The 24,420-nt window shown below is 38.0% G+C and overlaps 1 protein-coding gene across 7 annotated transcripts in view; it reads left to right on the plus strand.

The window, feature by feature from the left end:
- LOC132104500 (regulating synaptic membrane exocytosis protein 2-like) overlaps nucleotides 1-24,420 on the plus strand; it is a 147,422-nt gene that overhangs the window by 104,207 nt on the left and 18,795 nt on the right. The window contains exons 22-29 of one of the 7 annotated variants that reach the window (XM_059510013.1): nucleotides 2,786-2,881; nucleotides 8,073-8,132; nucleotides 8,309-8,383; nucleotides 8,650-8,697; nucleotides 9,739-9,795; nucleotides 15,649-15,758; nucleotides 16,045-16,077; nucleotides 24,166-24,188. In XM_059510013.1, coding sequence (XP_059365996.1) covers nucleotides 2,786-2,881; nucleotides 8,073-8,132; nucleotides 8,309-8,383; nucleotides 8,650-8,697; nucleotides 9,739-9,795; nucleotides 15,649-15,758; nucleotides 16,045-16,077; nucleotides 24,166-24,188 — 502 coding nt within the window. Of the gene's footprint in view, nucleotides 1-2,785; nucleotides 2,882-8,072; nucleotides 8,133-8,308; nucleotides 8,384-8,649; nucleotides 8,698-9,738; nucleotides 9,796-10,186; nucleotides 10,373-15,648; nucleotides 15,759-16,044; nucleotides 16,078-19,555; nucleotides 19,623-19,897; nucleotides 20,009-20,540; nucleotides 20,577-22,353; nucleotides 22,396-24,165; nucleotides 24,189-24,420 lie in introns of those variants that run through there. The other 6 variants (XM_059510014.1, XM_059510011.1, XM_059510012.1 and 3 more) reach the window with 6 other exon arrangements.

The raw sequence follows: 24,420 nt of genomic DNA on the forward strand, positions 1-24,420 counted from the left end.
GTCACATCTGTTTATATGCCATTGTAAATGTATTATTGTAAATGCGGTTTGTTTGTATTGTTTACAAACTGAAGGACAGAATACACTACTGTTCAAAAGTTTGGGTCAAGTCATTTACTTTTATTTGTTTTTTTTTTTTTTCAAAAGTCTCTTTTGCTCACAAAACACAGTAAAAAAAAATACATATATATATATAAATAATAATATTGTAAAATATTATTATTATTTAATTTAACTGTTTTCTATTGGAATATTTTGTCAAATGTAAATTATTCCTGTGAATTTTCAGCATCATTCCTCCAGTCTTCAGTGTCACGTGACCATTCAGAAATCATTCTAATATGCTGATTTCCTTCTCAAGAAACATTTATTAATAGTTGTATCAATGTTGAAAATTGTTGTGCTGCTTAATATTTTTGTGGAAACATGATGCATTTTCAAGATTGATGAATAGATAGTTCAAAAGAACAGCAGTTATTTGAAATAGCAATCTCTGTTAAATTGTAAATGTATTTACTCTCACTTTGAATCTATGTAATGCATCCTTGCTGAATAACAGTATTAATTTCTTGACCCCATACTTTCAGTGGTACTGTAATTTTCAGTGGCAAAGGGCAAAACTCACCGAGAATGGATTGTGCCTGATTCACTTTTCACAAATGGTGCAGATCCGTACTATTGTGTTTGCAGTATTCTGATGACGATATACTGTGTGAGAACCCGAACAATACTTTGACCTTTAATTTGCTTAGACCAAATCTATCTATATGACTCATGTTACGTGTAATGCATTATCCCAACACTGTATACTAGTATTATCTGGTGTGCAATAGTAATGTACACAAGTACAACCCGAATTCCGGAAAAGTTGGGACGTTTTTTAAATTTTAATAAAATGAAAACTAAAGGAATTTCAAATCACATGAGCCAATATTTTATTCACAATAGAACATAGATAACGTAGCAAATGTTTAAACTGAGAAATTTTACACTTTTATCCACTTAATTAGCTCATTTAAAATTTAATGCCTGCTACAGGTCTCAAAAAAGTTGGCACGGGGGCAACAAATGGCTAAAAAAGCAAGCAGTTTTGAAAAGATTCAGCTGGGAGAACATCTAGTGATTAATTAAGTTAATTGATATCAGGTCTGTAACATGATTAGCTATAAAAGCTTTGTCTTAGAGAAGCAGAGTCTCTCAGAAGTAAAGATGGGCAGAGGCTCTCCAATCTGTGAAAGACTGCGTAAAAAAATTGTGGAAAACTTTAAAAACAATGTTCCTCAACGTCAAATTGCAAAGGCTTTGCAAATCTCATCATCTACAGTGCATAACATCATCAAAAGATTCAGAGAAACTGGAGAAATCTCTGTGCGTAAGGGACAAGGCCGGAGACCTTTATTGGATGCCCGTGGTCTTCGGGCTCTTAGACGACACTGCATCACTCATCGACATGATTGTGTCAATGACATTACTAAATGGGCCCAGGAATACTTTCAGAAACCACTGTCGGTAAACACAATCCGCCGTGCCATCAGCAGATGCCAACTAAAGCTCTATCATGCAAAAAGGAAGCCATATGTGAACATGGTCCAGAAGCGCCGTCGTGTCCTGTGAGCCAAGGCTCATTTAAAATGGACTATTTCAAAGTGGAATAGTGTTTTATGGTCAGACGAGTCCAAATTTGACATTCTTGTTGGAAATCACGGACGCCGTGTCCTCCGGGCTAAAGAGGAGGGAGACCTTCCAGCATGTTATCAGCATTCAGTTCAAAAGCCAGCATCTCTAATGGTATGGGGGTGCATAAGTGCATACGGTATGGGCAGCTTGCATGTTTTGGAAGGCTCTGTGAATGCTGAAAGGTATATAAAGGTTTTAGAGCAACATATGCTTCCCTCCAAACAACGTCTATTTCAGGGAAGGCCTTGTTTATTTCCGCAGGACAATGCAAAATCACATACTGCAGCTATAACAACAGCATGGCTTCGTCGTAGAAGAGTCCGGGTGCTAACCTGGCCTGCCTGCAGTCCAGATCTTTCACCTATAGAGAACATTTGGCGCATCATTAAATGAAAAATACATCAAAGACGACCACGAACTCTTCAGCAGCTGGAAATCTATGTAAGGCAAGAATGGGACCAAATTCCAACAGCAAAACTCCAGCAACTCATAGCCTCAATGCCCAGACGTCTTCAAACTGTTTTGAAAAGAAAAGGAGATGCTACACCATGGTAAACATGCCCCGTCCCAACTATTTTGAGACCTGTAGCAGAAATCAAAATTGAAATGAGCTCATTTTGTGCATAAAATTGTAAACTTTCTCAGTTTAAACATTTGCTATGTTATCTATGTTCTATTGTGAATAAAATATTGGCTCATGTGATTTGAAAGTCTTTTAGTTTTCATTTTATTAAAATTTAAAAAACGTCCCAACTTTTCCGGAATTCGGGTTGTAGTTGCCCTTGCACATTTTTAATTCTCGCCACTGGAAAAGCACTACACTTCTGTGGGATGAACAAATCTTTGTTGCTGCTGTTGTGCTGCAACATAAATGATAGTTTAGTTTAGTAAAAACTTTAGTTTAGTTTTGATTGCTTGGCATATCTGCTAGTTCTCTGTCCCAAAGTTACTAGATTTCTGCTTTTGTGCTTCGGGCGATCTTCACATGTGCCTTCTTTCAGAAAGATAAAGAGAGTTTAAGAGCTCAGCCTCTTTATCACCTAGATAAGACCAACTTGCCCCATCTGACTCTAACCACCACACTCTCACTTTCTGTTCTGACTCATAGTATGCACCCCATCTATCGGGAGGACGCGGTCAGGTTACTGCGCTCCACTAGGATGGCACGTGCCTGCTCAGACGGGGCTTACGATAGCTTGGACAGGTAGTAAACCAAGGCGGTTCACTCTTGTTCTCATGCTGCTCCATATTAGTGCTGTGGGTAGTAGTTTGGAGTAGAGCAGCTAGTGGCACCTCTCAAAATGTTTCACATTTATGTAGGGCTGCATGATGCCTGGTTAACTGGTTAATCATGATTTTGCTTAAAAAAAACAAATAAAAAAAACCCAACATAATCATGAAATACTATAATTTTCCATTTCTTTTTTCTTTTATTACATTTCATCAAAATTATTGCACTTTAATTTAAGCACTAATCAAGATAATTGAAGCGCAAATAAACATGTGAAAGAAAACTGACTGGCTGTATTACACTTGTATTTGAGAAGAATATCTCAATAAGGATTGTTAAACTCCAGCTTACATGTTTGCCAGTGTTTTCAGCTCATCAGCGCTTTTTCTGTAATGTAGAGAGAATGTGTCTGCATGGTTGCCAGGTTGGGCAGATAAAGTAAAAAAACTGGGAAGAAAATGTATCAATATGAAAAAAGCTCTAAATGGAGGATTTAAAGGCACAGGATGTAATTTTTCGCTGCTAGAGGGCGCGTATACAAAATAAACAAAGTAAAAAAAGGCAACATTTGATGACACCGTGACTGAGTGTGGAATCATGGGAGTTGTGGTCTTCATCCCCGCACCTGATGGGTTGATATAGCCAAAAAATTATCACAATATAATGTTTCATGTCATTCGTTATCAATAATTATTGACATTTTTAAATAAACAAAGAGTAGTAGAAAACATTTTTTTAAATTTAACCACTGTATTTTTAATTTATCCAATTTATTAAGACAAACAACAAATAATTTTAGTTTTAACAGTCAAACACAAAATGAAATTTAAATGAATATATATATATATATATATATATATGCCGATTAGATAAGTGTTAAGAAAACATTTGGCCTGTCTCCTGGCCACAGGAGGGCGTAATGCACTGCATTAAATTGTTTATTCATTGCAATGAAATAACAACTGTCTATAAAAAAAGGGCATAGCATCTAAACTAATATTCATAAATCAAATATAATTCTGTAAACAGCATTATGTATTTCTGCATAGATTAATACAAATAGCTGATCACACAGATTGCATTTTTTTTTAATATGAGACGCATCGGAATGGAATAAAAAAAAAAACATAAATTCTCTAGACATATTTTCTAAAAGTTGAACCTCTTTTAACTATACATGGTTGCTATTCATCTCTTATGCGAGACGCGAGTGCAACAGTCATAGTTGTGCGTCTCAAGAATGTGCAGAATATGCGTTCTGTGTGAATGGCTTGCTTTCAGTTTTAACTTAAGACCAAAACTGCATTGAGCTTCTATATTTCTGTCATTTATTATATTTATTTCTATATTTATTTTGTTCGAACTATCGCTTTAATGAATCAAGAGAAGTGCACATCATGATCACAATTAAAATGCGATTCATCATGCAGCCCTACGTTTACGTCACCTGATTTACAAACTGTGGATTGGTATCCATTTTTAGGAAACTTTACAATGGGTGGAAAAGGAGACGATAACGCAGATATCATTTTCTTAGAGAAATGTAGTAAAGATTTGAAAGACACTTTGGTTGTAGCATCAGTCTTCCGTCCATTGAGAAAGCTTCGTGCAGGAGCCTCTCTGGAGGATAACGTACATGATAGTGCTCAGATTGTAACTTTGCCAACTGCGCCACTAAGTACGCCAGCAATATTTCCCAAAGGAAATGTGTGCAGTGTGTCCTTAGGAAGTCCCACTCCATCCTTCCCACCACGGCGTAATGAATTGTATCCTCAGCGCTGCTCTTTAGACAGCTGGTACTGTTTTGATGACTGAGCTCTAGTTCTTTCGGTCCCAAGCCAACTATCGTCACTCTATGACAGAACTGCCAGTCTAAAAACTGCAAGCTATAGTGGATGTTCACCATGCTTATATATGAATGTATTATTTAGAAATGTGAGATATTCAGGATGTTTTTGTAGGCTCAGTGGATACTCAGATATTGTGATTCTAGCCAGCTTTGGTTACAGAGGCCCTAAGGTGCGATTCACATAGAATTTTTTTGCACAGGTTTCATTGTCACGGTGTCTGGTCTGTGTTTTCCTGGGTGTCCACTAGTGGTCTCACTTCCACATAGGCACCTCACCGCTGGCACTACATTTCCCATAAAGCCTTGTCCCTTCATCACGGTAATTGCACACCTGTTAATTGCACTCAGGTGTCTTCACTTGTTGAAATCAATTGAATGATTGGGGAGGGGGAAAAGTTGTTTAGTTTAAGGTGTAACGATCGGGACACAGGAGATGAGAGATCCAAGAGCAGTGAGTGAATAAGGACTCCATGACACAGACAGAAAACAGACCGGTTTAAATAGACAGGATAATGACTATGAAAGTGAAGACACCTGAGTGCAATTAACAGGTGTGCAATTACCATGATGAAGGGACAAGGCTTTGTGGGAAATGTAGTGCCTATGGGGAAGTGAGACCACTAGTGGACACCCAGGGAAACACAGACCAGACACTGTGACATTCATATAATAATGAAAATAGGTGTGGTCACATAGCAGAATTTTGCAGACAAATAGGTCCATTGTTAAATGTAAAGTGATGTATGAACTAGGGGTGTAACGATCCGCGTATTCGTATTGAACCGTTCGGTACGAGGCTTTCGGTTCGGTACGCGGTACGCATTATGGACCGAACAGTTCGTTGGACTAATTAATTATATTTGGAAAATAAAAAGAAATTGTGAAATATAATGATATGCGTTCAACAAGGTAGCCCAATAACCCAAACGACGTAACAGGCAACGCCCCTGACACCCCCGAAGAAGAAAAAAACACCAACTTATATGTTTATGTTAGGCTACTCAGTCAGGCGCTCGCTCACTCAGTAATACACGCTGAAGGCTTGTTGCAAAATGGCCAATGCGTTTAACAGACCAGAAATAGAAGATCCTCCAATAACCAACAGGTCTGGTGTTTGGGTGCACTTTGGATTCCCTGTAAGCTATAATGGTGATGGCAAGAGAGCGGTGGATAAAAAAAAAACAACAACGATATGTCGTATCTAGGGTACACCAGCGGGAATACCAAAAAAAAATAAACACCAGCGGGAATACTTGAAACATGTCAACTCATTTACGCCGACATCACCTTAGTGTGTCAGTATCTGGGAAAAGACGAAAAAAAAGGCGAAACATACACACAACACACTATCCCCGCAGCATTTAGACAGACATTTCCAACGGATTCAAACAGGGCAAAAGACATCACCACGGCGATTGGTAGGCTACATTTACGTTATAGCCGCGGATATGAGACCTTACTATTTACCATTCATTCTATCATCACCATTATAGCTTACAGGGAATCCAAAGTGCACCCAAACACCAGACCTGTTGGTTATTGGAGGATCTTCTATTTCTGGTCTGTTAAATGCATTAGCCATTTTGCAACGAGCCTTCAGCGCGTACTGAGTGAGCGAGCGCCTTACTCTGTAGTGGAAAACGTAGGTTTTAAGAACATGCTTAATGTAATTGAGCCCCGTTACAATATTCCTTCACAAGCCCATTTCAGACAGACCTTAATTCCTGCTTTGTTCCAAAAAACATAAGCCCTATAGAGAACCAATTGAGTAAAAACACACTCAATATAAAGAGTTATAGAGTTCCATATAAAAAGTTACATCTTTGTATTTGTTCATAACTACTACAATAGTATAACATTTTCATTTTTTTTTTATAAGGAGCTGTTTTTGTTTTATACAGTATGCTGCTAAGAAAACACCATAGAAGATGGGTAAAGAATAGCTCCATCATTGTTCAATGTAAAAAAAAAAAACATACTTTGTTAGTTTTAATAAATAAAACATTTTTTAAAAATCAAGGAAGTTTATCTGCCAATTTATTCTTTTTGCTGTATCTAAAACGTACCGAACCATACCGAACCGTGACACCAGTGCATCGTATTGAACCGAACCGTGAATTTTGTGAACCGTTACACCCCTAGTATGAACCATAGCTCAAAATACGTTTATATACAGCCAGATTATCCATTAGTAATCAGATTAATGCCTCAGTAGGATTGAAAAGCTTTCAAACAATTGATCTGAATTCATGAAAATTAGTGTATGTAATCGTACCACTTTAAAACTAATAGAGTTCATGTGACCAACATTAACACCTTGTGAAATCTGTGTGGGGTAGTAACCTTTCACCCTCATACAAAATTTAAAATTGAAATGGCTTGATTTCTTCACATTCTGCACTCTATCAAATTCTCTTATCATAAACAACAGAGTGCAGATGTACATGCAATGTAAAAGATTCCTCTTACAGTGCAGTCAACTTTATTGATTGCCTAAAAAGATTGGTTTATGGTGTGCATAGTTAATAGATTACACTAACATTAGGCTACTTTTAGCTTACCCTGCAGATGGTTCACGCTATGCCTCTGCCAAAGCGTCATGCTAAAAAGCCACACAGAACCCCTAAGCAACTTTCTTGCAACCACAGGCAATCTATTATTTCCTGAAAATCTTAGATTTCCTGAGAGATTTCCTCTGGCTCAAACAGCAGAGCTTTGCACTTGCAACACCAAGGTCATGGGTTCGATTCGCAGGGAATGCATGAACCAATAAAATGTTTACCTTGAATGCAAGTCACTTTGGATAAAACATAAAATTGTCTACCAAATACATAAACGGGTAACACTTTAGTTTAGGTACCAATTCTAACTATTAACTTGTTGCTTATTAGCATGCATATTACTAACGTATTAGCTAATTTTTTGTACTTATACAGCACATATCAATGCCTTATTCTGCACAACCATATTTTAGATCCTTTAACCAGATCCCATACCTAAACTTAATAACTACCTTACTAACTATTAATAAGCAATAATTAGGCGTTTATTGAGGTATAAATCATAGTTTATAGTTAGTTAATAAAGAGAATTAGTCTCCAAACTAAAGTGTGATCCATAAATATCCCCTTATCCTAATATCCAATTCTCTTGGAAAAATTGTGATATATCATATCATATCATGAGAATGAATGAATATGAATATTGAAAATTGCTATGTGAATCTATAACACCCTACGGGTGCATTGGGTATATTTTTGGCAAGTAGAGTTACGTTGTCACATAGGATCTGATTGTGTGTTATTTTGTGTTCAGGAGGATGAGGAGAGATAGACAAATGTCTGCCTACAGTGACTCATTTGAATCTCCTGAGAGGTAAAATCCGGTTACTTTAGTTGAGACATGCATTCTGTTCATGCATCCATAATTGGACTGTTTTATACTAGTTAGAGATATTACCCTTACCTCTTGCCCTAATTCAGCTGTAGCTCATTCTAATCATGCTTTCCTTTCTTCATTTCAATCTATCGATCCTCATCCTCCATTTAAAGATATTACAATGGGCCCAATCATGTATCTACTCCATGGCCCAATCATGTCATGAATGGAACCAGTGGTGACTGCAGGTGAGACTTCTGAAGAGATAAACACCCACAGCACATCACAAACGCTCACTCTTTCTTTACTCATCTGTTATCAACTGCCAGGGACAGATGCCACATTTATGTTCCCACTGAGGCTTTTTCTAGTAATGGATACCAGTAATGGATTTAAAGCTTGAGCTGATTGGTTTACTTTCTCAAACACTGAACTGTTATACCTTTTTAAGCAAATATGTACCGAATAGTATGTACTAAGTGTGGCACTAACACAACGCGGTTGGTTTATTCAGTAGGACGTGCCCCAGGATAGAGATTGAGCCTTCTACAGATACAGAAAGGTATAGTTACATTAAATGCAGTAGTTTCAGTGCAGACTCAAGTTGAATTTAGTTGTTGTAGTTGTCCTGTGACCTTATGGTATAATGGCAGAAGCACAGTTAAAAACAAAGAATATGCTGCTTATATAAATAGAGGATTTCATGACATCACTGGTGTTAGCAGTAGCATAGCTGAATCGTCTTAGTGTCTCAGTATGGTAGCTAGTTTTTAGAATGTAATTATGTTTAGTTTTAGTCTGTTTAGTTTGAACTAGTACCTGAATCTCGCTTTGAAGAGAATATTTTCAGTATGAAAAGAAAAGGAAGTAATTTTTTGGAAAAAAAATATTACAAAATATTTTATTATTAAAATATTTATTATTTATTATTTTAATATTACAAAAATATTATGCTTTAAAATACTTAAGTGTACTGAATGCAATGGATTCAGACACTTAATTGCATGTAATTGCAATTCAATGAAAATGTATTAAATGCATTATTTGAACTTAAGAGTGTTTTTTCCTACTTAGGGAGGACTTTAGTACTACTTTAGTAGTAGTAGGGGAGACTTTAGTATTTCATAACAACTTACAAGCATTTATGGTAAACTAAAATATAATTGAATGTCACTATTGAAACTTCTATGTCCTTATATATAAATATATTTGTGATTACTCATTTGTAATGATAAAGGTACAATTTAGTACATTTAAAACATGAAAAAAGAGTATTGAAACAATGAATTTAAAAGTAAAACTTCTAATTTGACATAATTACAAAGTGCACTTTTTAAAAGTCCACTTAAGTGTGTTAAGAAACAGTAGTTAATTTTGCTGTGTGGTAATGCTTTACAAGTAACATGAGTTCTGTAATCAGATTTTTTTTAAGTTACTAGTAAAGTTTATTTTTAAATTTACAAATCTGAGTTACTTTTCAGTTTTCACATTCAGTACTTTTTTCACAAGAGTATATTATGTAATAAGGCTGTTTAGAAACTCCTGACTGTTATAAGAGCTGCTAAATTAGCTTTTTATGTTCTTCTCTTATGCACCTCTATAGAGATGACAATATCCCAGAGTTCCTAGCTAACCGTGAGCACTTTGAGGAAGATCTGAGGTAATGCATCAGAATTTGTGCAAGTGTTTCCATAGAAAGAGTATGAGAGTAAAGGAATAGAGTAGACACGGGGCTTATAGTTGTGTTAGTATGAAATGTGTTCACTTGTTTTCTTTGCAGCAGTCTCCTGAAACTTCTGTTTGTTTGTTTTGTGTAAAATTGTTGGTTAACACTTATTTTTTGGTTGTTCCAGTTTGGTCCTTCGATTTATGATTTCCCTGAGCAGCCAATGCTGAAACGCAAAGTTGCTTTTTTTGTGTATGTGCCAATTATTAGCCAAGCGATATCATTTCACAGGTGCAACCTAACAGCTGAGAGTAATTTTATGCCCTGTTATCCCATGATGCACTGGGGCTCGGCTGAGCATGGCTTTTTGACTAACATTCTGCAGGTATAGCCGCAGCATGGTGGACAGACATGAGCATTACAGGTCCAGGTCAGCTGACCAGCGGCCCATGATGGAACGACCGGTCTACACGCGCTCCCGCTCGTCCGAGCGGCCCGACTCTGGCTACATGAGATCCATGCCATCCTTACCTTCAGGGAGATCTGCCCCTCCCTCTCCTGCCTTAACGAGGTGACCCGACCCATCACAACAAGCACTAAAGCGCTAAACGAACCCATGCCTTCTGCTTCCTGTTACCTGGAATGCACCTCTATCCACTTCCTCTTATTTTAACCCTGTGTGACGATGCTGTTTATGATTTTATCTTCATTTATAGAGTAGAGGATAGTGATGACTGTTGCTACTCATGTCTTTTCATTTGGATTATACACACCTTTTATATCCTCTCGAGATATAATGGTGTGTACCTGGCATCGTACAGTTTTGTTTTGACTTTGTTTTTGTTTTTTTGTGAGTGTGTTACTAACATTATTTATTTGTTGTTTAACAGTTTATGCTTTTGAGTTATGGGCTGTTATGAGTGCCATGTGTTCATGCATTTAGGCCTTTTCACTTTCCTTGCAGCTTTAGCAGCCACAAGCACCTCTCCTGATGCTGACTCCATCACACCTTTTGAGGCACCATAACACCTATTGATTTAAGATTTGCCCGGCATATCATAAGTCACTAGGAAATTACATAAATATGTCAGGTTTGCGCATGAACTTTTACTGATGCGGTAGCTTTTGGATGTGCCACAGCTGAAATTGAGATGTGAGCCACATGTACTGAAAGCTGACGTGTCACTGAGCTCAAAAGGTGCTTTACAGATCATTGTGTTTACTTTGGAGTTGATGTGCATTTTACACCTATGTATTCATATTTTTACATGGCTAAAATGCACTTGACTGTGACATATTTACTAAATACATGCTATGATATGGTCAGATGTTATTTTCTGAAAGAATAACTCTGTCAAGAACATGCTAAGTCATATTTTACCACAAAATTGGAAGATAAAAGTAAGAAATAATTTTATAAAAATACAATTAAGCCTGTTTTAGATTCAGTAAGATTTATATAATTTTTTATTTCTATTTGTATATTATGTTCAAGAAAAAAAACATTTGCATATATTAATTAATAAAATTAAGACTACTATTGTTAACAGACCAAGGGTGCTGGAATGGTTTTATGCGATTTCTTTCAGCAAATCAGTGTAAATGAAAAGCAATGCAACACTAATAAACCATTACAATTTAAATATTACATAATAACATTATACACACACACACACACACAGTGGGTATAGAAATGAATGACCCAACTTTAAATAAAGATTCTGTTTTTTTTTTTTTAGGGTTGGGGGGGGGGGGGGGGTTCTGACATGTTCGTGTTATATATTTCACTTGGATATTATAATGTATGTGAATGTGCCTGGATAAAACAAAAACCGTGTCCATTTTTTTAGGCTACAAAGTCACAAAATGTGATTATTTTAAAGGGATTTGATTATTTTCTATACCCACTGTATATATATAATCTCGTTCCTTAAAGGGAACAAGACTCTGTGCCAGAACACTTTGGGAATGCCTCGTAAACACATTCTGAAGCACGTGTAGAATCAGTCCAATGAAGAAGTGAGACGTCATGAGTGGGGTGACATGAGTGCACCTGGCCCAGTACATGTTAGCTTCTGATAGGATGAAGTAAGCCCCAATAGGGATGCAGGGATGCCCTCAGGGAACTTGGGATCCTGGGGTTAGAAGCCAGGTCCAGATTATACAACTGAACAGATGTGTGCGGAGGGAAGCAGCCTGCTGTGTCACAAATGTCCTGCAAGGAAGTACCCATGAATAAGGCCTTGGAGACTGCCATACTCCGGGTCAGATATGATTAGGCTCTGAACACCATAGGTGCCAGGAGGCCAGAGGACTCGTAAACAAGTGAGATGGCCTCCACCACCCAACTGCTCAGAGTCTGCTTGGTCGCCCAAAAGCCCTTCTCAGGTGGATCAAAGCAATCAAACATCTGATCTGCCTTACACCACTGGCCAGCTCTGTGGACGTAAGTGTCCAGTGCTCACACTAGATAAAGCAGATTTAACTTCTTCTGATCAGCTTCCTGAAAGGAAGGAGGACAGAAGGCTTGCAGCACTATTGCCTCTGGCGTATAGGTAGGCACCTTAGGGACATACCCAGGCCTCAGGTAAAGGAAGGCCCTAACCATGCCTGGGGCAAACTCCAGTCTGCACCAAGAGATAAAAAGTTTTCTCTTCAGCATGTACTCTTGTGGCAGGAGCTCTAGAATGGAGTATGCTCTCAACAGCCTCAGTTTAGCGGCCATAAGCTAAGAGCTGTGCCGCATCAGGGGTCACACCCACAGCTTCCATAACTATGTGCTGGGGTGAAGTATGGAGCCCCCTGCCCGATAGAGGAGGTCCCTCCTGATCAGAATCTCCAAGGTAGAGCTATCAAGAAGGAACACAAGGTCCAAGAACCATACTTGGGCCGGCAAAAATGGGCTACTAGCAGACGATGGAGCTGGATGCGTGAAGTAGTACCAGACCGAACAGTGGGTTGTTTCCTGTGATGCAAATAGATCCGCTTCTGCTTGGCCGAACTCCCTCCAGACTTCAGGGTGGAGCCTCTATTCCCCGGGCCTTAGCCCCTGTCTAGACAGGATGTCTGCTTCCTGATTCAAGTGTCTAAGGATGTAAACTGCTCTGAGTGAAAGGAGCCTTCCCTGAGCCCACAGGAGGATCTGCTGTGCCAACTTTTATAGTGGGCACGAGCGCAGACCCCCTGCCGGTTGATGTAGGAGACCACCAGTTTGTTCTCTGTGTGGACAAGCACATGATGGCCCCTCAGTTGTGAAAGTAAATTTTTCAAGGCACGAAACACGGCCAGCATCTCCAGGCAATTCATGTGCCATGTGAGATGGTGGCCTTCCCACAGACCTTGGGCAGAGAAGCCAATCATGACTGCTTCCCAGTCCATGAGGGATGCATCCATCATTAGCGTTATGCATCAACAAATAGCCCCAAACTCCGGTCCTTGAGAAAGGAACCAAGGTTTCCTCCACATGTCTAAGGCACGTAAGCATCACTGCATGACCTCAATCATACAAAGCGGGTTGCCGCTTGGGGATAACCCCTTTGTCCTGAGGCACCACTACAAAGGTCTTATGTACAGCAGGCCAAAAGGTATCACTTTGGACGCAGCTGCCATCAGACCTAACAGTCTCTGAAACTATTTGCCATTGAGTGACTGGACTTCTCTCATTCTCTTTGCAACTCTAAGAATCGATTCGATATGAGCAAGAGACAGACATGCCTGCATCATTGTTGAATCCCACACCACACCAAAATAAGTGGTCCTCTGTGCTGGAAAAAGCACACTTTTCTTGCCATTCAGCATCAACCCCAGCTCTTTCATATGATTGAGGATGACATCTCGATGCCAAATCACCTGCTGCTGAGACTGTGCTAATATTAGCCAGTCACCAATGTAATTCAGTACACACTTGGTGAAAGTGCGGGGTGAGAGTTATAGCCCAAAGGAAAGAACACGATATTGGTATACTTTGCCCCCCAATATGAAACCTCAGGAACTTCCTTTGTTGTGGAAGAATGGATACGTTGAAGTATGCATCCTTGATATCTATTGTGACAAACCAGACCTGATTTGAGATACAATCTGTCTGATTGTGAGCATCTTGAACCGAACGTGTTTGATAGAACAGTTTAGCAGATGCAGATCTATGATCATACCAAACTCCATCCTTCTTCAGGACAATGAAGTATTGGCTGTGGAACCCAGAGCCTCTCGAGAGAAGAGGAACATGTTCTATTGCCTCCTTTCTCAAGAGAGTGTCTATTTATTGTTCTATTACCAGAGCCTGCTTGGGAACCACTATTGTGGGGACCCCATTGAAACGAGGCAGGCAAGAAACTAAACTGGATTCTGTAGCCTCTCTACAGTCTGCAAGACCCACTGTGAGACATTTGGCAGAGGTTTCCATGCTGTCAGAAAGTCCTCTATGGGAACCAGCCACTCAGCGGTGGCCTCTGGTATGGCTAGAGGTGGAGTCACTTCGGTACCCTGAAGCGGATAACTGGCGAGGAACGATTGACCTAACGGCTCTAGCGTCTTCACTAGAGGGGATGAGCATTCCTGTGCCATACACTTGCCGTAAGCTCGCTGGAGAACGCTGTGCCCTGAAGCACTAGAAGTGGCAGGGTTGACAGAACGGTCCACTCAGAATGTTGTATACTGAGATGTGCACCTCTCCTCCCCTAGGGGATCTGCCCTCAAACTGTGCCGGAATCTACAAGCACCGACCTGACCTGTCACCATATAAGCTTTTTCCACCAAGGGCAACGTTGTTCTGACTGGCTTGGTGGGAAGCATTGGGCCATTTGCTCCACCCTCTGCATTGTTCCATATAACTGTTCATTCAGCCCCACAATATACACCACGGCGTGAAGGTTATGATCTGACTTGCATGACATGTCGTCTAATTTTTCAACTTGGCTACACCTTGAGTGAAAACTTCCACAAGCTCCTCCTTGCTGAGTATCAAGTGGGTGAGGACCAAGATAAGGATAAGCATGCTCCCTGAAGAGCTGACTTTGCATGCTTCGCACCCAAACAGATGACTCAAATATTTTGTTTATCCCCACCCATGAGATAATGAGGACAGGGAGGAACACACAATCTATAGCACTGTCTGCTCGCCAATTTACTTTTGTTTTTAAACTTTGACATTATCGCTGTATCGCTTAGTAACAGAGATATACTGACTGACTGAATGCTTGTGTAACATGCATACACATATCACAGCGAGCTTACTGAAGAGCAGAAGGTAAAATGCACTTTGCCGGGTTTTTTATCTTTTTATAGTGAGAAGTTGTAGTAATGGAGGTGAGGGAGAGAATATGTATAATTTTGATGATAATTCTGTAACATATAAAGTTGTTCTAAAATAGGCTTGGTTGATGATATGAAAAAATACAATTTCTTATTTATTTCTTTTGATATTGGAGTGAAATATGATTTGACAGGTGATATTCACCTACAGTCTTACAGTATGTGTGTTGCTGTACAGCTCATGTTGACATACCTTATCTACAGGACATATATTTCACCAGAGGTTTTTACTTCCTTTTATTTTTTTTACTAACCCCAGAAAAAACTGCCAAATACTGACTTGTTTTGTTTAATAGTTTACAGTATGTGTCGCTTTTTATAGCATTCGTGTGGAGTGTGTTTTCTGATACTGTTGTCTCATTGCTAAATGATCCTGCCAAAGTAACTGTAGTTAGTAGGTTTGTTTTATTAGTATGCGCTCACCAGCGTGTTCTGCTTTAGTCTAACAGTGTTTTGGGCAGGTTTATGACTCGACCACAAACACTTCTTTAGATGTAGTGCTTTATGTTGATTCCTGACACACCATCTCTTCCGCAGGGCAAACATCCGAACCGGATCGGTCCAAACAAGTCCCACCAGTACCCCAGTATCGAGTCGAAGAGGTCGGCAGCTACCGCAAGTCCCACCAAAGGGCTCTATGGACAGAAGTGAGTAGACAAACCAGGCTTCTTCCAAACTGCAGGGTTTAAGGCGCTTGGGTGGAACACTTGTATATTTAGTTAAGTTTAGGGTCACCTGATGCATTATATATATTGGATAACTGACAGAAATTCAACAAATAAGTAAATAATTATAAACTATTATTGCACAATAGTTATCACAAAAATGGCTTATGCATAAACAACCATCTTGACCACAAAAGCCAGGTAAAGAATGTAATGTTACAATAGAATAACACAACATGGATTGTTTTTCCCCCACATTTTTTCCCAGAAGATGGCGAGGGCATTACTGAGCCTTTTGAAGGTCTGTAAGCACAAGCTTGTGTGTGTTTAGACTCATCTCAGTCTTCTCTGCTTGACTAAACCTGTTAGCTCTGGTCTGTGAGCTTTACCTGTCATTGGTCTAGCTCAGGGGTCTCCAACCTTTTTGTGAGTGAGGGCTCCCTGAAGGGATAAAATAGTCTTGAGGGCTACTTGTTTGATATAGGCACGCACACACACACACACACACACAGTTTCAAGTTTTGAAAAATAAAACAACAAACAGTAATATTGTTAAATATTATGACTATTGAATATATAATTACCGTATATACCCGAATATAAGACAAGTTTTTTTGTCCTAAAAATAGGCGTTTTTGTCCTAAAAAATGGGGGGTCGTCTTATATTCGCGATATAGACAAAATCACGGGGGAAAGGGAGAAAGAACAACGGCATAAATATGAAATAGTGACTGAATGATATACTTTACATACTTGCATGTAAAATTAGAAAAGCAACATAATATCTGTGTTTAACTAAATTAAAACGCTGCTCCTCTGCCGCGCGATACGCAGAGAGAACAAGAGAAGTGTGCGCACGAGACGCAGAGCGAGCGAGAGAGAGAGAGATAGAGAGGTGCGCGCACGCGAGACGAAGAGCGAGCGAGAGAGAGAGAGGTGCGCGCACGAGACACAGGGAGAGAGAGATAGAGAGACGTGCAGATTCTAAATATTTTTAATTATTGAATTATTTTATTATGTTTTAATGGTATATGAAATGTCACCAATAGTTATTTTATCATTTTATAACATTATCATAAAAAAAAAAAATGAAAGATTACAATTCAGGCTATTTATAGAACGTGCTCGGCGGGCAACTCAGAGACTCCACGTGGGCTACCAGGTGCCCGCGGGCACCATGTTGGAGACCACTGGTCTAGCTACTACCATTCATTTAGTGGAACAGACGTATTAGTTTTTTGCTTCAGCCATGTTAGTGCAATTAATGCACATGTATCATTTAAGATGTTATGCTGTGTAGTCTGTGTACTTCGTCCATGTCTGGATTATTGTCCAAATCAACTACAATGGATATAAAAAATATGGAAGCCTGTTTATGCCACAAAATATGTAATTGCAACTTTATCTCACAATTCCGACTTTGTTTCTAGCAATGTTTTGCAATTGCAATGTTTATATCTCACAATTAGTATTGATGATATAAGTAAATTAGAATTGTGTTATGAACTCTCAATTCTGAGAAAGTCCAAATTTTAAGGTATAAACTTATCATAAAAATATCAGTTGCGAGGTTAGCTCAGATTTGTAAGATATAAACTCTTCATTTCGAGAAATAGTCAGAAAAGGTCCCAAGTGTGATATAAACTGGCCATTCTGAGATAAAAGTATGAATTACAAGATGGCAACTCAATATTATGAGATTTAAATTGCAAGAAATAATGTCAGAATTGTAAAATAAAATAATGTAATTACCTTTTTTATGTTTTTATTTTATAGCGTAAACAGGCTTCCATACAAATCTACATGCCCTTATTGAAATTTGTTAAGGTAAATGCAATTTATGTCAGACCTTTAATGTTAGTAACATCCTCAGCATTTAAGTTTTGTTAAGTTATGTTTATAGCAGAGTTTTAGCGACCTTAGAAGGGATAATCATTGGCATGTGAGCAATGTTAAGTCATAAATATATATTTATATTGTGTTTTTGAAATGGCAGTCTACTCCTGGCAGTGATCCTCTCAGTCACACAGTGATAGTCACAGTTTATTGATTAGTTCTTTTTTACATTTTTGTTTGTCTTCTGATTGGCACAACTCAACAACCAATGATGCAGGAACAGGGGCGGTACCTCAGCCTCCTGCTGCACCCCCTGCTCTTTCCCAACCTCCACAGACTGTGGCTGTTAAATAATATTTACGACACATGGGACACTTAATGTATGATCTTGATAATCTTGCATTCACATCAAAGTTTGTTGATAGACTATGTATAGTACACCTCAGTAGATCTCTACATTTTTGTGTTAGTAAATTACTCAATTTGCGACAAAATGTATTTTCATTTTAGGTTACTGTAGCATACTGTAGTTGGTATGTTTGGTGATCAAGTGGTGTAAATTGGCATAGAAAATTATTTTAGCTTTTCTTTTTCAGATTTCTGTCATTGTAATCTTCACTTCTGTCTGTCTTTCTTACTCTCATTTCTGTCTGAATGCTAAAGCGGTGGGAGGGGCTTCACAACCACTGGCCCCGCCCCCTCCACCTCCACAAGCCACACAAGCAATGGCTGGTAATTCTGTTGTTACATAGATTTGATCCAATAATGCAAATAAACAAATAAGAAGAAAAGAAAAAAAACTTTAGAAGAAATGTAAAAAAATAACAATACACAATAACAAACTACCTTGTTGAGTGTGTGTCATCTTAAATTTAATGAGTGTTGCACCGAAATGAAAGTTTCTATCCAAAATCAAAAAATGCTGATTTAAAATTAGCCTTTGTTTAGAATAACTGTATTCTATATAATATAATATTTTCCTGCCACTTGTTAAATATAAATTATATATAGTCATATACAAAAATATAACCTGTTACATGCAAGTCTATACATTACCATTCAAAATTTGTGGTAAGGTTTTTATTTGTGGCAAGGTTACATTAAATTGATTAAAAGTGATGCTAAAAACATTTTCATTTCTACAAAAGATTTCTATGTAATAATAAGAAATGTATCCGTATTTTTGATCAAATAAATGCAGCCTTGGTGAGAATTAGAGATTACTTTAAAAACCATTAAAATATTAATAATGATAATAATAATAATAATGACCCAAACTTTGGAAGTTTCTTAAAAAAAAAAAAAAAAAAATTTCCAAATAATAAAAAAGTATTAAAAAGTGAAGTAGTTAAAGGAAAAATAACTATATTGTTGTATATATATATATATATATGCTACAGAAATTGAGTAAACTGTAAATTAACATTAACAGTTATTCAACAAAACATTATTTAGTTAAGAGCAGACAGAAATTTTCTCTGTCTTTTGTTGTTTGATTAACATCAATGACAGACAGTACAGCTTTATTGCTAAGACCTATTTAAGACCTATTTAACAAATCCAATACATTTATTTGAAGCTGCGGATTCGGATGACGTTTTAGCTCATACGTGCATAAGAAATATATATATATATATAGTTAACTTTATCTGTTAAAAAAGCCTTTTTATATTTAAGGCTTAGGACCATTTTTTTTTTGTGTATCAATACATTTCATACATGTTCATCCATATGATCCTCTTGTTAATTGTCTTATGTTTCTTTTTTGTCCACAACTCTGTCTCTTCATTGTCATCATCAAAGCTCATGTCGGGATGGAGCCTCCTGTCTTGAGCCCCGACATCACCTATGCCCCCATACCTCCTCCTGCACATGCCCATCTGCCACCTTCAGTTGCCACTCCCCCACCCACACATGCCCCTCCCCCTCCAGCACATGCCCCTCCCCCTCCTCCTCCGCCCGCTGCTCCATCATCAGTTTCAGCTCTTGTCCAACAGGCTTCTGTGACAGGTGTGTCAATACAAAAGAGTTGAGCACAGGGACACTGCCTGTGTTTGTAATTGAATACTAAATCATAGTATGCTAGAAACTGCATACAGCACAAATCCATTAGTAAGAGTAGTATAGTGCTCTGAACATAGTCTAAGGGCTTGTTTCTTTACATTATTTATTTAGCTTTCAGCAATATTTCTTTTTCATCTTTTGCCTTTGCTTTAATAATGTTGGAAGCTTCTCATGAGCGTGTGTGTGTGTGTTAGTGTGTTAGAGAGTAGTATCTGTGTGTTTGTGTGAAAACACTGATTTTTCGACTCACCCTTTGTTTATGTGTGTGCCGTTTCCCGCACAAGAATCCCAGGAAAAGCCTGTAGCTCCCCCTGCTGTCAATGGGAGGAAAGGCAAGTGTGTGTGAGCGTGTGAATCTCTCAGTGATGTTTTACTGTGTTTGTGTTGAGAGATAGTAGATGTAGTATTTGACGGCTGTCATCCGATTTATAGTGTATTTATGCTATGATTGTGTTGGTGATGTCATCAAGAAAGCTATTTTGTTTTTGAAAATATTTAGAAGTTCTGGTTTTACACCAAGCTGAGCTATTGTTCTGGTTTTGTGGGATTAGTTATTATTTTAATTAAGAATAATTGGTTATTATTATTTTTTTTAAGTCACGTGTAAACTGAATACCTTCACTCACCTGTAGATGGCTCAATAGCACACAAAAAATCAGCTTCATATATTTATATATATATATATATATATATATATATATATATATATATATATATATATATATATTGCATGTAATTGTAATTTGAACATGCCAAATGTCCCTTGTACAGTATGTGCACTCTGCAGGCCTGAACTGTGTACATCTAATTAACAGCTTTGTTAAGCAGACCCATTGACTCTTTCTCCTTGTGTTGTAACTTCAGAGGTCACATGGGAGGACCAGCAGAAGAAAGCTCCTGGTATGGCACAACCTGCGGTCTTCATCGGCCCTTAGTAGAGTAGTTCAATCCTAGTGCACTTCTGAGGGATCTAGATTTTCAGCTCATCTTCTGCTTTGTAGCTCTCTGCTTTTGCTGTTGTGTTATTTGTTAAGACTGAACCCTCTGTTGTTACGGCTCTAGATGGCATGACTCAAACTACTAGACTAAAATGTAGTGTTGCTTTTTGTGATGTCTGAACATCAGATACTGGTGATGGGGTGTTTGCCTGCTAGGAAGTGCTAACAAGTCTGATTTACTTTAGAGGAACTGATCAAAAAAAGTGTTATATGTGTTTTATTCGGCTTTATTGATTGTCAAATGTTGTATTGTTTAGAGTTCACAATCAAATTCTTTGCAAACCGATTTCCCTTCTGAAAAAGAAGTGTGCTTCACAGTATTGAATGTGCACTTGTAGTGTGCTTCAAATCTGGTTGGTAAATGTAAAATAATATAATAAAAAACTATGTTTGCAGATAATAAAATATGAATGAAATTAAAGGCTAATTAAGTGAACGCAAAGAGAGACACTTTCATGACTAGATATCTAACTCACTCAAATAGACTTTTAAAAAGTGCACTTTGTAATCATATCAAATGTTTGATTTTACAATTCTTATATGAAGTGCACTTAATTTGAGTATATTAAAAAGTATATTATTTCTGTGTTAAGTACTCTTTTTGAAGTATGCTAAAGTGCACTCTTTTTCACAAGGGTGATGAATCATTCAAAAGAATCGATTCAGAAGAACAATTCATTCTCAATCCTTGCATATCTACTGATGGGCTCTTGCAGTGACCAAAATAAGCAGCAAAACACAGTAGTACACAAGTCCATGACTGTGGCATATGATAACCTACATTAAAGTTCACGGCTGTATGATGAGCCTCAGTTTAGCATGAACACAGTAGTTCTCTGGGTTGAATCCATTGTTTAGAATAGGATGATATTAGCATTAATAGTATAATGCATTAAGATTATAGCAGGTTTTATTTTCATAACCCACAAGGTGCAAATCATTGAACAGGGTACTGAAGTATGCTGCGTCTCGTTTAGTGAAAGTCACAAGGATTTATGTATGGAACGAGTAATTATTATGAGTATCATCAGCACAGTGTCTCTGGTTTTATAGTTCAGTTTGTCTCATCTAAAGGAAGGTTCAAGTAGAGCTGTGGAAATGAACTGCTCATTTTTCTTTGGCATCACATGAGGTCACATTCATAGTCATTTTTCTCACTGATGTCTTCAGTCTATAAGATTTGGAGAATACAGTTTTTAATTTGTGTGATTATCAATACTTACAATTGATGTAAAGATGAAGAACAGAAGAATAGGATAAACAACATTAATCTGCTCATTTACAGCACTTGTAAAATAGGGGGGGAATTTCTTGTTTTAAGATCTTTGCTTTTCAAGGGAAACTTGTACAGTAGTTTAAATGAGAGCAGAACTGAGACAAGTTATTATAAATCCATCGTATACATTATAAGTTATAACATTGCTTGTAGTACTTAGTGCGGAAAATATGGTTTGTAGTGTGTGTTTGTTTTGATGCTTTACATCTTTTAAAGGTTTTTTCCTTTTTTCTTTTTTGGTGTTGGATTTCTCAGATCTGTTATACGTTTGTTTTGGCATGTTATGAGTGATGAGTTTCTGAATGTGAAATTCATCTAAACTCCGTGTGAGAGTGTGTGTGTCCATCATAACGTGTCATGTGTCTGTCTAAACTGTCTTGTTTTCCTCTCATCCGCACATCAGCTCTAGTGTCAGAGTCCACAGTGTCAGAGAATGAAGATGCAGGTATTGTACACAGACTGACTTATGCTACTCTAACATAGAGCCCTTTAAAACAACTTCTGGAGACGTGCGTGTGTGTGTGTGTGTGTGTGTGTGTGTGTGCTGGACAATAAACAGTACATATTACCACCTTAAGGGACAATTACTTAGGTAAGGTACTACTATGCATCCTTAAAGCCCAAAGCATACTTGTGCAAGGGTCCACATACAGTGCATGTGATGCAAAGTTAGGCCAAAGTACACTTTTTTTTTTTTTTTTTTGGACTCGCACAGCCTTTCAAAGTATAGTCCATTTCAGGCAGTCGACTCGCGTGCTCACGAAAGCTTCATCTTTGTCCAACTTCTGCTCTGTTTTTCTCCAGAAGTCATGACTGATAAAAATGTCTGTTGTTGTTCCATCTCTTAGTTTCTTAGCTTGGGCCAGTGTTGCCACCTTGTGGAACAACTGATGAGAGCAAAACCCAGTCATTGCACATGTGCAAGCTGTGCATAAAAGTAAGCGTGGTTACAAAAAAATGGGTGGTGCTTGTACAGTGTGTGTGTGCTGTTCTGGTGATGACATTTGTGTCCCACGCACTGTATGCAGACACTCGCGTATTCATAAAAAATTGAAGTATACTTTGGCCTTTTTTTCACCAGAACAGTACGTGCACCACCCGATTATTGTAACCATGCATACTTTGTAAGCATATGTCCCACATGCAAATTGACTTTGTTTTGCATTAATCATTTGTTCCACAAGATTGCAACACTGGCCCGAGCTGTCTTTTCACAGCAGAAAACTAAATGAAAGAGACAACAACAAAATTGCAAAAACTGCATTAGCAGCAGACACCTGCATTGACAAGTGTTTGTGTGAGAGGGTTATGAGATCACCGCAACTTTAGATAAAAAAAGAACAAAGACATTTTTATGAGTCATAACTTGCGGAGAAATATAGAGCAGATGCTGGACAAAGATGAAGCTTTCTCAAGCGCATGTGTTGACCACCTGTGTTCGTGCATGCTATCAAATGAAGTCTACTTTCAAAGACTATTCATTCAACTGTAGGCATATGCTAGTGTACCCGCACAAGAATGAAGTATCCTTTGTGCTTCGGGGTTAGGAAGGTGTCCTTTAAAGGGCTACCGCCCCGGTGACAGGCTGTTTGTACCACTAAAGGTACAAATCTGTGGTCTTTGTTTTTTTTCTTTTCATTTTGGTTGAAATATGTGTGCTTGCTATGTTTATTACTGAATGTCATTGAATGTATGTAAGAAATGTTTAAAAGCCTGGAATTTTCTCGTAATCAGTTCCTTGGAGACTTGTGAACTCATTCTGTGGCTTTTTGTCCATTCCTGTGTTACAAACTTGTGTTCGCTTTTCTCTTATCTGCAGCATATGCGAGTGTTGACAAAGTAAATGTTTAGCAGAGATTCAGTACAAGGTGTAAAATGCAGCCTCTTTAGTCTGGCAGCATCATTGAAGATCATCTGTTCAATCTTGTGTAACTTCTGTTCGTAAAACCATTTCAAAGCGTTCTTGAATTAATTTTCATTCAGATCTTTAATGGCATTATGTTTTCTTGCACATTTCAGTTTATTTGGGTTAGACTGGATCAGATAGAGTTTCCTACTTATGAAAAATGCTGTCCATATAACTTTGTTACGTCTGCTGTCTGTCGCTTTGGAGTTTGCTGGATGTGTATTTGTATGTAGCAAGCAACAAATTTGCATACTTGTGCAAATTTGATGAGTTTCAGTACATCTAACCCTTGTTTGTCTTTTCACACAGGCACTTTGAAGGATCCATCGAGGGTACGTTTCTTTCTCTTAATGCTTGAGCTTGTTTTTTACATCATTTTTTTTTTGTAAATTAAGGATTTACTGATCGTTGCTTTATCATGTCGTGCCCGTTAGGATGCAATATAGACACTATTTTAAGTACTGACAAGCTATTTCTCATGGTAGCATAAAGTGTCAAGTATCTGTCAAACCTTGTTCCTGATCAGGATTGGTGTTGAGCTTTCTATAAGAGAAGATGAGCACT

The sequence above is a fragment of the Carassius carassius genome, chromosome 25 (genome assembly GCF_963082965.1).
Source record: "Carassius carassius chromosome 25, fCarCar2.1, whole genome shotgun sequence".
NCBI lineage: Eukaryota > Metazoa > Chordata > Actinopteri > Cypriniformes > Cyprinidae > Carassius > Carassius carassius.